The sequence below is a fragment of the Ylistrum balloti genome, unplaced genomic scaffold, assembly GCF_031769215.1.
Source record: "Ylistrum balloti isolate Yb309-2 unplaced genomic scaffold, AGI_CSIRO_Ybal_v1 Utg369874, whole genome shotgun sequence".
NCBI lineage: Eukaryota > Metazoa > Mollusca > Bivalvia > Pectinida > Pectinidae > Ylistrum > Ylistrum balloti.
The window spans coordinates 1357005-1373344 of record NW_026782015.1 but is presented as its reverse complement, the minus strand read 5'-3'; the positions used below and the strand labels follow the sequence as shown (position 1 = coordinate 1373344).

At 34.7% G+C, this 16340-nt stretch overlaps 1 protein-coding gene across 1 annotated transcript; it reads left to right on the top strand.

Moving 5' to 3' along the window:
• The first annotated feature begins 758 nt into the window (after positions 1 to 758).
• On the top strand, positions 759 to 9838 carry LOC132546112 (divergent protein kinase domain 1B-like). The gene is made up of 6 exons (XM_060209808.1): positions 759 to 823; positions 4287 to 4399; positions 5830 to 5970; positions 6509 to 6616; positions 7954 to 8190; positions 9011 to 9838. Exons 2-6 carry the CDS (start codon positions 4289 to 4291, stop codon positions 9773 to 9775), a joined length of 1362 nt encoding a protein of 453 aa, XP_060065791.1. The 5' UTR covers positions 759 to 823; positions 4287 to 4288; the 3' UTR covers positions 9776 to 9838.
• The last annotated feature ends 6502 nt before the right edge of the window (positions 9839 to 16340 follow it).

The window sequence follows — 16340 nt, the reverse complement described above, 5'->3', positions numbered from 1 at the left end:
AAACTCTCATTATCTTTTCTAAATCAGGGACGTATACTATTTTATTGAAATTATCAGTATACGTCCGTGTCCAAATACTGTGGAATATAATTGGATATAAATATTGTAGTAAATATAATATTGTTTTGTGTGTGTTGTACCGGCTTTATACATGAAGAAATTTTGAAATATTCCGTGAACAGTGATATCATACATTGGGGAAAAGTTGTCTGCAGAGACCCCAAAAGGGTTGCTGCATGAATCAAATGCACAAAAATACGTATACGTGATCGAAAAATTTTGGCGGTTCGCTTGCTGTTACAAACCGGTTCGTCACAATTTTTAAATATCACGCGCATGTTTCAGGTATAAATTTGAACGGACTACAGACTAGACAAAATCAAATAGATCTAATATCAGCCGGCCTGGTCAAACCCATCTGGGTGCATGATTGATGATCTGACTAAAATTACTATTTTATTTTTGAATGACATCAGTTAATAATCACAGCACTAAAAATCAATACTTTTAAAATACTGATACACCTGATTTTACAAAGTTACAGATTATTTATAAATAATGGATTTACAGTGTCGTTTCTATTAACTAATGTCATACATTACTCTGAATCTGTGACTATGACATCTAGCCTGTATGAGACTTAAAAAGACTGTTACAGCTTTTATCGATCCGCAGCCTAGAATAAAAACTCATTTGGGAGTTATCTCCTCCCCACTTCCGGATAAAAGGAACCAAAACATGGCGAGAGATCTGCCTTCAACCAGCTCGTCATTAGTATGACGGACGTGTCAATGCATCCATGTTTTTCATAACTATTGCAAAAGTAGGTATACATGTCATAGACAATATTAATTCTATTTTCATTCTGAGAAGACTGTAAATTTGTGATTTCTTAATCGGATTCTGCTTAATCGGTCACTAGCAGACGGTTTCTTATCAGTTTCTTACAGTGTAATACCACGTCTTCATGTCGTTAGCTGCATGGTGTTCATAACTGTACCAATTATGATGTCTACCGCGTGCATGTTAGAAGATATACTTGTGTAGAATGTAGGATATCTGTTATAAAACAGGGTCTTTCATGCACGATCTTCTAGACGTGTTGCATTCTAACGAACTGTTAAAACGTCTCTTTTTCTACCTTACCGAAGTTACCCACGTGAATATGAATGTCAGTTAAATCGTGTCTGACATTCAGTTGATCCTGAACATTTGTTGATTTCAGATGTCAAATAAGCCTTACGTTTTCCCTGAAATTTAACAATTTTAATCTCAAAGTGATCTCATCATTCCCGAGAGTAGGTACTTGTTTTTAAACATTTTCAAGGGTCAACTGCATAGGCATTACATTTATAACCAGGTATACGTAATTCTCTATGTCACCAGCATGGGCGAAATTAGCATGAGCTATGAGAGACTGTGAGAGTTTAGCGTGTGCATGTCGTGAAGCACCTGTCCTTGGATTCCAGTCAAGTGATTCCACGCCTGGCCAGACAAATGTAATCTCAGATTTATCTCTTCATTTCCGCGAGTAGGTACTTGTTTTTCAAGGGTCAACTGCATAGGCTATCACTGTTTTACTTCCTTATATACTTTACATTTGAAAATATTATTATACAGGAAGACTTCTCTTAAAAACCTGTGAATACCCTGCAATATGAGTATAATGTACAAATTTAAGCTTTTTACAATTAACTTGAATCTTGACTAGGTCATGTCTAAACCAACATACTGAATCATTTTTTAAGCTATCAGTATCTCTAAAATTTTGACAAGCCAATTTCCACTTCCAGGAAAGTTATAATCAGCCCATTGTCTAATGTCAGTGTATATACATACAAATAAAAATCTGTTTTGTATAATCAAATCAATTTGAGTTTTTCACATATGAAAAAATAATATTTTTTTTTATTTTTCTGGTTTACTTTTTAAGTCCATAGTCAAATTTGCAAGCTACATTATTTTTCATACATATGTGTTAGAAAACTGATGTGTATTTATACAACATACATGAAATTATTTTTCAAGACACTAATCTTAAAGTATTTATTATTTAATATACATGTATATTTCCATGCTTCATGAATTCATACAACAAACGGTCGCTGTGTACTTGGTTTTCTCCCCAAGTTGTCATTGATTGTTGATAAGAACTTTGTCATTGCAATATTTTCTGGCATTTAATGTGCAGCTGGACATGAAAGCTTGACAGTCTTGATCTGTATCCAATGGATTTAATGAAACCATTTTCCATCAGATTGTCTGTTGCCTGTCTATAAAAGAAGAAAGATTATGACTGGTTCCTTTCTTGTATAATGTTCAAAATTAAATAGGTATGAATCAATCCAACAGACTGGAGGCGGGTTCTTCAAAGATTTATTATAGGTAGTCTGCAGACCTCTATTAAATACAACAGCGGCGTTGGCTCTATCCTTTACTCATGTTCAAAATTAGAGACAGAAGATCAGGATTCAATGCAACTACCACCTAAAACAAAAAAAAAGTAAAATTTTTGCTAATTTTGTGGGTGGTTATGTCAGTCTGTTGGTTTTGTAATGATTTGGTTTAGTATATATTCTTTAAGAATTTTTACAAGGAAAAATGACAAAACCATTACAAAGCAAATTGGTATTTAAGTGTACCAGAATATGAAATGATAACTAAGTATGTAAGTGTAACAAAGTATGTAAATGTAGCTAAATATGTAACTAGGAATTCAAGTGTACTAGAGTATTTTATTATAACTGATCTGTAAGTGTAGCTAAGTATGTGGATGTGGCTGAGTATGTAAGTGTAACTATGTCTTTACTTAACAAGTTTAACACTTTCCGAAAAGAATTGATCATTAATCAGAAACTGAATCTCACTATCAGGAATATCTTTAGTAGCACTGATATTATAGACAGGCAAACAATATTGTGACTTAAAATTCTCTATACATTTTTCAACCATATCTAAATATTCAGGATCATACAAAAAAGAATTATTAAGTTTCCATAGACCTCTCCCTCTTTTAAATTCACTTAACTGTAAAGCTGTAACTGTAGCTAAATGGTCAGATCTATAACTAGATTCAATAATTGATTTGTTAACACTAGATAGCAGACAGTCTGAAACAAGTCTGGCCTGTTTTACAGGATTGTTTTGTCTCCAAGTATACTGGTATCTGGGTGCAGTGCTCTATAAATATCAATAAGATTGTATATATCGTTAATTTCTAAAACCCTTTCCCTAGCAGCTGCATTGTTTATATTTCCATATGTATTATCATAGTCTAAATCTGGACTCAATACCAAATTGAAATCACCACTAACTATTACCTTTTCATTTCCAAAACTGTCTATGGCATTGGAGACTTGATTATAAAAATCAGGATTGTGGGTTTTTTTCATATAAATGTATTCTTGAGTGAGTATATGTGTGTGAGGAAATATCTTTGATAAGTGTAGGTGATAAGATTTTGTGCTTGTGTGTGTGAGTATTTTGTTAAGTACACGTAAGTTTGCTATGTGAGTGTAAGTGGGTGTGAATGTTGATGAGTGAGTTTGTGTGCAGGAAGTAGTAGATACATGTGCATGATGATAAAGATGATGATGATGATGATGATGATGATGATGATGATGAGGATGAAGAAGAAGATGATGATGATGATGATGATGATGATGATGATGATGATGATGATGATGAATGTACATGTTTAAGATGTATTCAAGTTATAGCACACAAGTGTGAGAGTGTGTGTGTATGTTTTTGTGTAGATTCTCTTGTATATTGTGTAATATGTAAAAACTTGTCAAAATATAAATAAATTACAAAAAAACAAAATAACTTTGAAAAGTTTAACACTATGTATATATTACAGGAATGAGGATTTCGCTGAGGCCTGAAAAGTTTAACACTATGTATATATTACAGGAATGAGGATTTCGCTGAGGCCTGAAAAGTTTAACACTATGTATATATTACAGGAATGAGGATTTCGCTGAGGCCTGAAAAGTTTAACACTATGTATATATTACAGGAATGAGGATTTCGCTGAGGCCTGAAAAGTTTAACACTATGTATATATTACAGGAATGAGGATTTCGCTGAGGCCTGAAAAGTTTAACACTATGTATATATTACAGGAATGAGGATTTCGCTGAGGCCTGAAAAGTTTAACACTATGTATATATTACAGGAATGAGGATTTCGCTGAGGCCTGAAAAGTTTAACACTATGTATATATTACAGGAATGAGGATTTCGCTGAGGCCTGAAAAGTTTAACACTATGTATATATTACAGGAATGAGGATTTCGCTGAGGCCTGCATGTCTCCGGAGGACTTCACGTTTGATCAATGCTGGCTGTAGATTATCAGACTGGTGGCAGCGGATATCCTATTATTTAAGCAAATTGGTAACACTAATTACACTCGTAATCGGGTTTCTTCTCTTCAGTAATAACGAGAAAAAACATTTTAGCTGACATAGGACTCAATTATTTAGGAGTTTATGGTGCAGCTGTAACTTGTCAAGTTTATACCTAAAATATTATCATACATCCTATCAGTGATGGTATTAGCATGGAAATGTACTGAAAACACATGTATCATGTATAAACATTGTATATACAGAGTAATCTTGCTTTAGTTCAAATTAAGAATTTCAGATGTTTTGTACTTTAATAACTTTGGGTTATTTTGAGACTTTGCAGTATCAATGATAAGTTACTGGTTTTTACTGTTTTAGAAAAAAAGATCAGTTTTCCCTTTAGATTTATTTGGATAAAATAAAAAAGTTTCAGTGAGTGAATGCTCATTAAAGATAAAAAATATTTCGTCACCAAAACATGTATAGGCTATACAATCATCACAGACGTCCCCTTGTGTGTAGATGTAAACCAATGGCTGATATGCATTTGTTGTATAGAAAATCAGTGGTAATGAAATGGAGATTAATTACACAACCAGTTGCAGTTATTTGATGGTAAAATTCCCTGGAAAAATTGCCGTATGTAATATTGTGATCTTTACAGCTGACAGGATTAGGTCTGTGAGTGGGACATATTACATAGTCTATAACCCTTGTTACAGCTGACAGGATTAGGTCTGTGAGAGGGACATATTACAGAGTCTATAACCTCTGTTACAGCTGACAGGATTAGGTCTGTGAGAGGGACATATTACATAGTCTATAACCTCTGTTACAGCTGACAGGTCTAGGTCTGTGAGAGGGACATATTACATAGTTTATAACCTTTGTTACAGCTGACAGGATTAGGTCTGTAAGTGGGACATATTACATAGTGTATAACCTCTGTAACAGCTGACAGGACTAGGTCTGTAAGTGGGACATATTACATAGTCTATAACCTCTGTTACAGCTGACAGGATTAGGTCTGTGAGAGGGACATATTACATAGTGTATAACCTCTGTTACAGCTGACAGGATTTAGTCTGTAAGTGGGACATATTACATAGTTTATAACCTCTGTTACAGCTGACAGGACTAGGCCTGTGAGAGGGATATATTACATAGTTTATAACCTCTGTTACAGCTGACAGGATTTAGTCTGTAAGTGGGACATATTACATAGTCTATAACCTCTGTTACAACTGACAGGATTTAGTCTGTAAGTGGGACATATTACATAGTTTATAACCTCTGTTACAGCTGACAGGACTAGGCCTGTGAGAGGGACATATTACATAGTTTATAACCTCTGTTACAGCTGACAGGATTTAGTCTGTGAGTGAGACATAGTACATAGTCTATAACCTCTGTTACAGCTGACAGGATTTAGTCTGTGAGTGAGACATAGTACATAGTCTATAACCTCTGTTACAGCTGGCGGCAGCAGTGTGGGTCTGTGAGCGAGACCTGTGGAAACTGTTGGTCGGGTTTTTCTTCCTCGTCTTACTATTTGTGTTGAGTTTATGGTATCTACTGAAGGATCCTTGTGAGACCACTGCTGCTACACAACACTTGGTGAGTCAGAATAAAGGGATGATGAATTGGAATGAAATGATGTTGACTTGGAATTAAATAACATTGAGTCATATTGAAATCAATCAATCAAAATACAATCCTTGCTAGACAATAAATTAGTTGGAAGCAGTTATTTTTGTAGGATTTTTTCCAAGAAAGTTCAGAACACCTTTTCCAAAAATTCTGAAGTGTGCCAATTCTAATGGATAGAGTGGGTCCTGAAAAAGTTCAGGACTTGAATATCTAAGTCCCAAAAAGCACTGAGAAGAATATAAATAAGACAATAGTGGGTGGGAATAAAAAAGTAGTGAGTCAGTCTGAAAATTCAAATGGTGAGCCAAAATTCAATAGTAATTCAGAATTATGGTAAACTAGAGAGTTCGGGAATAAAATAATTGGAGTTAGAATAAAAGACCAACAAGTTATACTGAGTCAAAATAAAGAGTCAAGATATACTCCATCAAGTGAGTCAATTTTGTTTATTGTTTTTTGGGGACCTATGTTATGTATATTAACCATTCTCTCGTCTGTTTGTCAGTGTGAAGAGTACGAGCGCGGGTATGTCTCGGGTACCCTTTGCTATGACTTGTGTATATCCAGAACATTTGTGTTGCCCAGATGTCTTTCAATGTCAGGTGATATCATGGTAGGTATATGAACTCAAATGTGATCTATGCTTTAGTGGTTACTTTTCATCTCATGTTTATCCATCAGTAAAACATTCTATGAGCACTTACTGCCAGGGGTATGACACCCTGTTTTACACAAACACTTACTGCCAGTGATATGAGACGCTGTTTTACATAAACACTTACTGCCAGGGGTATGACACCCTGTTTTACATAAACACTTACTGCCAGGGGTATGACACCCTGTTTTACACAAACACTTACTGCCATGGGTATGAGACCCTGTTTTACACACACACTTACTGCCATGGGTATGAGATCCTGTTTTACATAAACACTTACTGCCAGGGGTATGACACCCTGTTTTACATGAACACTTACTGTCAGGGGTATGAGATCCTGTTTTACATAAACACTTACTGCCAGGGATATGAGACCCTGTTTTACATAAACACTTTCTGCTAGGGATATGAGACCCTGTTTTACATAAACACTTACTGCCAGGGGTATGAGACCCTGTTTTACACTAACACTTTCTGCTAGGGATATGAGACCCTGTTTTACATAAACACTTACTGCCAGGGGTATGAGACCCTGTTTTACATAAACACTTACTGCCAGGGGTATGACACCCTGTTTTACATAAACACTTACTGCCAGGGATATGAGATCCTGTTTTACATAAACACTTACTGCCAGGGATATGAGATCCTGTTTTACATAAACACTTACTGCCAGGGGTATGACACCCTGTTTTACACAAACACTTACTGCCATGGGTATGAGACCCTGTTTTACACACACACTTACTGCCAGGGGTATGAGACCCTGTTTTACACACACACTTACTGCCAGGAATATGAGACCCTGTTTTACATAAACACTTACTGCCAGGGGTATGAGATCCTGTTTTACACAAACACTTACTGCCAGGGATATGAGATCCTGTTTTACATAAACACTTACTGCCAGGGATATGAGATCCTGTTTTACATAAACACTTACTGCCAGGGATATGAGATCCTGTTTTACATAAACACTTACTGCCAGGGATATGAGATCCTGTTTTACATAAACACTTACTGCCAGAGATATGGAACCATGTACACAAACACTTATTGCTAGTGGTATGGGACCCTCTTTTACACTTACTGCCAGGGAAGTAGGACCTTGTTTCACATGAATATTAATTTTAGTTTACTCCTCAATGACAAAAATGTGACCTAACTAAAATAAGATATTCTGGTTTTGACAGCAAATGATGTAATTTGTATTTGGTATAGTCCTTCTGCAATAAACATGTAAACATAGTTTAGAAGAAGGATTTACTCTCTATCTGTAATGTTTTTTTCAGACATTCCATTCCAAAAAATCTGTTGCTAAGTTCAAAGTACCACCGCGTGATGGCGCTACCATGGAGAATGATAAGTTTAACATTCCATTCCATTTGCATGCCCAAGAAGGCCGATTAACTAATGAGGATTTCCATCACCTCCTGGAACGCTTCATTATATCCAGACTGGGCCCCGTAGATGTGACTGAACTGATCGAACGCATCTACAACTTTGCCGATGCCAGTCATGATGGCAAGGTATGTATCCCTACAACAGACATTCTGTTTAGACAAATGATATGTACATATAAAAAAACCAAACACTTGTCATGAAATATCAAATTCTAAAATCTTGTTTACATTTGTCACAAGTTTTTTTTCTTCAAGTACATTGTAATAATTAGTGTATACCGGTAAGCCTATATTCTTCTTGTTTCATGTTCCACATCATATTAATTACCATTTAATTACAAATTGATTTCAGCCAGAATGGTCCTTGTAGAAAAGGAACATGAAGTTGTTAACTAAGAGGGGGTGGGGTTAGGGCAGGCTCACTCAGGGGGAAGGGTCATTTAGCTTAAAAATTTTAATTTTCCCATTTTTTAAAATGTCTTCTGTTGTTTGAGGTATACACATGCTACTGATAAATAGTATTATTTACTATAATTATTTGCTATAGATATGGGGTTAAGGATGAAAGTTGTTTAAGCCCTTGGTTTCCCAAATCAACCCCAAAAGAGAGCACAAAATTAACTGTTACGTTTCTTTTTGTATCCCTTGGGCAAGTGGGGGTCCTCAGAGAGAATATGGTCTCATTGATGCCAAAAGAAGGCAAGCAAATAAATTAGACTACATTCAAGATTATCAGATGGACTTTAAGGCCTTTTGTACATAATAAACTATGTAGCTGAGAAATTAGCCTGTGTTATGTCACAAATTTTTAAACCATTTGCATACTAACTTTATTGATGAAGATCTCTACCATGGTCTTTATATTTTTCAAATATGGAAATTTATTTTCTGTTGTAAATACTGATTCTGATAGTTTTATAATACCAAATGGTTATATTTTTTCCAGCTTAACTTTGGTGAAGCAAACTCCATCTGGGAACTTATTCATATCCATGAGTTCTTCATTCTCTTTCTGTTCCAAGGCGATGCAACATTCCCAGTTATAAATGCAACATGTGGTTCCCTCTACACGTACGATAAAGCCTTCATTCCAGCCTTATATGATAAAAAGAATAAAGGCTTTCTTGACAGGATATTTTCTAACACCTACCGCTGGAGTCTACCTAGGTGGGACAAGAGAGTCAATGTAGCCGTGGGCTTGTTAGAAAATGTAGCCTCTTTATCAGAACGAGGAAATGCTCAATTTCACATGTGCAATGTGAATCCAACCAAGTACGGCTACACTGAAAAATTTGAGGCAAAGTTGACCTACTTTGAGGACATTGTATCCCAGAACCAGTTTGAACTGGAGGTCAAGGGTCAGCCATGCTTCAGAGACCGGGACTGTTTCCATGGCGATTGTGTGATGGAGTGTGATACAACAACAGGGACATGTACAGGTGTCCTGAAACAGCCAACACTGGTACAAATGTGTAAGATTATAGAGGAGTACCTTGTTTTTGATGCACCATCAGAGGTCAAGGCTGCTCTGAAAGTATTGCTTTCCAAGTGTAAGGCTTTGACCAGCTCCCAGGAGAAGGCCCAAGACCCAACATATGCTGTGCAATACAACCTTCTGCTGGATGAACTATCAAAATTCCTTTGGGACCAAATCAAAAGCAAGCCTGTCAGCTGGCTTGACCTACCTAAAAAAAAGGCAGCACCTAGCTAGGTTAAAACTATGAATTAGTCATTGGCCATAATTGATATAAAATGTATCTGTCCTTGTTTTATATAGAGCATAACTGTCAATATGTTATATAAATAATGACTGTCAATGTTTTATATAAATTGTGATGGTCAATCTTTTATATAAATTGTGACTGTCACTGTTTTATATAAATTGGGACTCAATGTTTTATATAAATTGTGACAGTCAATGTTTTATATAAATAATGACTGTCAATGTTTTATATAAATTGTGACTGTCAATGTTTTATATGAATAATGACACACAATGTTTTATATAAATTGTGACTGTCACTGTTTTATATAAATTGTGACAGTCAATGTTTTATATAAATTGTGACACACAATGTTTTAGGGTATATGAATTGTGACAGTCAATGTTTTATATAAATTGTGACACACAATGTTTTAGGGTATATAAATTGTGACACAATGTTTTATATAAATTGTGACTGTCAATGTTTTATATGAATTGTGGCAGTGAGTGGTTAGAATCAGAAGCTAGGACCTTACATAGATTGTTTCAGGCTTTGTTTCATTTCTACCAGTTACATTTGTATAAGTTTACATAATTTTAGATAAATATTTATAATGTGAAAGGGCATACCAACAAACTCTTGATTCTCACTGAATATAACCATCAGTATTAATACTATTATATATTACCAGCTATGTTTAAATTTTTTTGTTATAGTGAAACCTTTTTTATTTGTACATAGCTATTTAGATTTATCCCAGAAAATTTAAACCTTCAAGAATAACTCATTATTTCAAAAGTCCAAAATGTTCATTGCAATGATATTTAAGCTTGTGGGGATAAAAGGTCCTTAAAATTGTTCATGTTGACCCAATTTTACATACATTTATGAAATACATAATGATTAAACAATTTTTATTTGCATTTATTTAAATATAAATGAAAATTTTTGAAGGTTATCTATAATATATCGTACCTAATTAGTAATAGAGTGTCAATTATGGAACTTCAGTTCATACAAGCTTTTATGGTCGTCAGTACCAATGCCAAAATCTTGAATCACCAAATATTATCAAAATATTTATGATGTGTTCAGGTATGTGAGCCTAAATAATATTGATGCAAATGTAATAATTTTGTATCATATTACATCAGTATAACTTCACACTGACATATTAGATCAGTATAACTTCACACTGACATATTACATCAGTATAACTTCACACTGACATATTAGATCAGTATAACTTCACACTGACATATTACATCAGTATAACTTCACACTGACATATTACAGCAGTATAACTTCACACTGACATATTACAGCAGTATAACTTCACACTGACATATTACAGCAGTATAACTTCACACTGACATATTACAGCAGTATAACTTCACACTGACATATTACACTGACATATTACAGCAGTATAACTTCACACTGACATATTACAGCAGTATAACTTCACACTGACATATTACAGCAGTATAACTTCACACTGACATATTACAGCAGTATAACTTCACACTGACATATTACAGCAGTATAACTTCACACTGACATATTACATCAGTATAACTTCACACTGACATATTACATCAGTATAACTTCACACTGACATATTACAGCAGTATAACTTCACACTGACATATCACAGCAGTATAACTTCACACTGACATATCACAGCAGTATAACTTCACACTGACATATTACAGCAGTATAACTTCACACTGACATATTACAGCAGTATAACTTCACACTGACATATTACAGCAGTATAACTTCACACTGACATATTACAGCAGTATAACTTCACACTGACATATTACAGCAGTAAAACTTCCCACTTAGCAGTGTAGTGTCACAATATCCTCAGTAATGTGATAAAGGTACAAACATATCCCATTAATAAGAAATTGAAATGTTTTTATCATTTTTTTTTTCTGATCATGTGAACTTTTTATTATACAATGTTGTTTGTGTGTCAGTTTTACAATATCAATATTTTTTACTTGTGTGTAACATTTGAAAGCTTGCTATATTAAGTTTATAATCAATTTATTTATCTTTATAAATTCTTATTGGGATTGTGTTCACTTAAGAGAATGATATGGTTTGTGTTCATTTAAGTCAGTGATATGGATTGTGTTAACTCAAGAGAGTGATATGGATTGTGTTCATTTTAGTCAGTGATATGGATTGTGTTAACTCAAGATGGTGATATGGATTGTGTTAACTCAAGAGAATGATATGGATTGTGTTAACTCAAGAGGGTGATATGGATTGTGTTAATGTAAGAGAGTGATATGGATTGTGTTCATTTTAGTCAGTGATATGGATTGTGTTAAGTGAAGAGAGTGATATGGATTGTGTTAACTCAAGAGAGTGATATGGATTGTGTTCATTTTAGTCAGTGATATGGATTGTGTTAAGTGAAGAGAGTGATATGGATTGTGTTAACTCAAGAGGGTGATATGGATTGTGTTAACTCAAGAGGGTGATATGGATTGTGTTAATGTAAGAGAGTGATATGGATTGTGTTAACCCAAGAGGGTGATATGGATTGTGTTAACTCAAGAGAGTGATATGGATTGTGTTCATTTAAGTCAGTGATATGGATTGTGTTAAGTGAAGAAAGTGATATGGATTGTGTTAACTCATGAGAGTGATATGGATTATGTTAACATAAGAGAGTGGTATGGATTGTGTTAACTTAAGAGAGTGATATGGATTGTGTTAACTCAAGAGAATGATATGGATTGTGTTAACTCAAGAGGGTGATATGGATTGTGTTAACTCAAGAGAGTGATATGGATTGTGTTCATTTAAGTCAGTGATATGGATTGTGTTAAGTGAAGAGAGTGATATGGATTGTGTTAACTCATGAGAGTGATATGGATTATGTTAACATAAGAGAGTGGTATGGATTGTGTTAACTTAAGAGAGTGATATGGATTGTGTTAACTTAAAGTTATTTGGAATGTGGTAAGATAGTTGTTACTGGTGGAAGCCAGTGATTCATTTCTGGTTTAAAGTAAGCATTGGTATCAGTGTGGTAGATAAGACCAGTGATTATGTAGATTAACTTAAGCTCTGCAAATTTGGATTTGAAACAAAATGTGGATGTAAGTACAAATATCATTTGTTTTATAACAAATTGCGAAACAATCATTGCTTGTGTTAATCCCTGTTGTTGCCCAGGATGGTCATTGGTTTCATTGTGGGAGGAAACCAGAGTACCAGGGGAAAACCCACTTGGCCCGATAAGTGACCCCATACCTTTACATGTTCAGGGAATCAAACTGTAGTCTCTGTGGAAGGCAAGTGTGTTACCACCGCACCACCCAACTACCCTTATTGATTTAATTTAAAAGAAGCAGACAATTATGTGAGTGGTTATTTGGATTGGTGAGAGTTAAGTGAATGGATATACATGCTGTGCTAAGATAGGCAAATTGTTATTTAGACGATGGAGAGTTAGGCAGGTTTTAACTTGGATTGACATGAAAAGTTGTTAGACATAAGCTGTGTGAAGCAGTAAGAAGGTTGTATTACTGTTGTAAAGACTGATCGACTCAGTGAGTAGAACTTTTATTGTTCATTGTCATGTTTTTGGTTTGTAATCAAACATATTATCGTGATGTTATATGTGATATTAGTGTGACTTTTATGAATCTAGTCAGTTTGTTTTTGGACTCTTTTACTTGGATTTCAACGTCTCCTGAATACTGTATACAGAGTAAATTCTAACTGTAGTATAATTTTCCTTCATACTGAAGGGTGATAATGAATTTGGATTAAAATAAGAAGTTAAACCTGATGAATATTATAATTATGTATTTTAGAACACTTGGTAAGAATGAATTTTTTATACCAGAGCAAAAAACCAAGGGCAAATATTTCCCAATATCCAGTATTTTATGTACCGGTAAGTTTTTGCAGCACATTTCTTTGATGTGTCTGTCATATACAGCCTATCAGGACTAGGTAATTACATCGGTGCATCCTATGGGCTAAATAGTGTAGGGATACAAGTTTGCTGTTGCCAGTGTCTAATTTTCACTATTAAACTACATGAATAAATTGAACTAACAAATGTATCATGAGAAGTATCAAATCACATAAGCTCATGTCATCCAACAGTGAAAACATGACAGTGAAATTTGTGCATGGCCTAATCAGTCCATTATACAGTATGAAACAAACCTGGTTTATTTTGAAACTTTAAAATGAAACTAGTCAAGTGAGTGTAGATTAGCTTATGATTTTATATGATACCCTGTTGAGTTTGCTAACATGACATACTGTTGTTACTGTGTTACTCAGCTTGTAACTTTCAATAAATGGTGTTCAAGTATTGATGTACTAGTGACTATTGTTTTGTATTCCTGTGATCATATCCACTATTGTCCAATATTAAATTAGCCAATCCAATATGGTCCTATGTACAATACCCAATCCAGTATGGTCCTGTGTTAAATTAGCCAATCCAATATGGTCCTATGTATATTAGCCAATTGTATATGTTACTGTGTTAAATTAACCAACCAAATATGGTCCTATGTAAATAAGCCAATCTAGTATGGTCCTTTGTATGTCATGTCAGCCAATCCAATATGGTCCTATGTATGTCCGCCAATCTAGTATGGTCCTTTGTATGTCAGCCAATCCAATATGGTCCTATGTATGTCAGCCAATCTAGTATGGTCCTATGTATGTCAGCCAATCTAGTATGGTCCTATGTATGTCAGCCAATCCAATATGGTCCTATGTATGTCCGCCAATCTAGTATGGTCCTATGTATGTCCGCCAATCTAGTATGGTCCTATGTATGTCCACCAATCTAGTATGGTCCTATGTATGTCAGTCAATCCAATATGGTCCAATGTATGTCAGTCAATACACTATGGTCCTATGTATGTCAGCAAATCCAATATGGTCCTATGTATGTCAGCCAATCTAGTATGGTCCTATGTATGTCAGCCAATCTAGTATGGTCCTATGTATGTCAGCCAATCCAATATGGTATGTCAGTCAATACACTATGGTCCTATGTATGTCAGCCAATCTAGTATGGTCCTATGTACGTCAGCCAATCTAGTATGGTCCTATGTATGTCAGCCAATCCAATATGGTCCAATGTATGTCAGTCAATACAATCCTATATTTATCAGCCAATCCAATATTGTCTTGGGTTTATCAGTCTATCCAATCCTATATTTATCAGCCAATCCAATATTGTCTTGGGTTTATCAGTCTATCCAATCCTATATTTATCAGCCAATCCAATATTGTCTTGGGTTTATCAGTCTGTCCAATCCTATATTTATCAGCCAATCCAATATTGTCTTGGGTTTATCAGTCTATCCAATCCTATATTTATCAGCCAATTCTGTATTATGCTCTGCAAGGTTTAGTGTAGAATTCAAATTCTTTGATGTTGTTTAAAGAAGATCCCTTCTGTATTTTGTATGAAATAATTAACACAAAAATTGTTAACCAACTGAGTGATTTGGTCAGCTCATGATATGATGATGATGGAAAAATTAAATGTATACATTCAACTACTTCCTCATACAACTCTTGACCTGTTGGTTATTGAGGACTAGCTTCCAGTATGACACTGGGTAATACAGTGCAGTACCTTCAAAATACCTGACTAATAATGACAGGTAAATATGCATTTGAAAACATTATGTCTAAATATATGAATGTAGATAAGGAAAGTGTTGTGTCTAGTGTGTATGCTGCTGAAATAATTACTATTAGACCGAGAAATGAACAAGAAAATGCAAAACAAAAGATTAATTCAATGGCGGGATTCCTCCTTGATATGTGACCGTTTATAATCCTGAAGTTACATTTAACATCGAGATGACATTATACCATGTCACAAACACTATAAAGTAGGATTCAATGTCACTCGTACAATCATTCAACTCATCAGCTACATTCCTTATCACCGAAGATTTCTTAGCCAGTAATAGCTGCAATGCATAGTGATACAAATAATTATAGGACACTCGCCACTAGAATCAGTTTATGAAAAATTTTGTATTGAAAATACTATCATGATGTCAGAGACTTGGATTGCCTGTGTGACCCCATGAAAACACTAATGTGGGAGTTACGCCTTACCATCTGTGCTATCGCCTCTGATGTAAAGATCATCAAAATCTTACATGTAAATTCATTATTGAAAACATAAGCGCTGAATATTTTTGGTCAAATTTGATTTTTTCAATTGTTCTGTATCAATGCATGCTTGTACTAGCTTTCAAGGATAGGATTTAAGTGCATCTGATCACACTGGATTTAGTTCAATTGCTTAAAAGTTTGTACATGTGTGCAATTGCATTCAAACCCAGGAAAACACCCATGTTTTAGTGTATATTGCTTCAGGTAGCATCTTTGATGATTTGTTAAAAATAACACAACGCATATCCAGGATAATTTTTTTCTAATAATTGGTCTTTGGACAAAGTTCATTTAAATTACCTATCCACATTCATTGAGATAGAAAATTCATTTTTCAGTCACATTTAGGTCGGATCAGGTGGTTACATACCA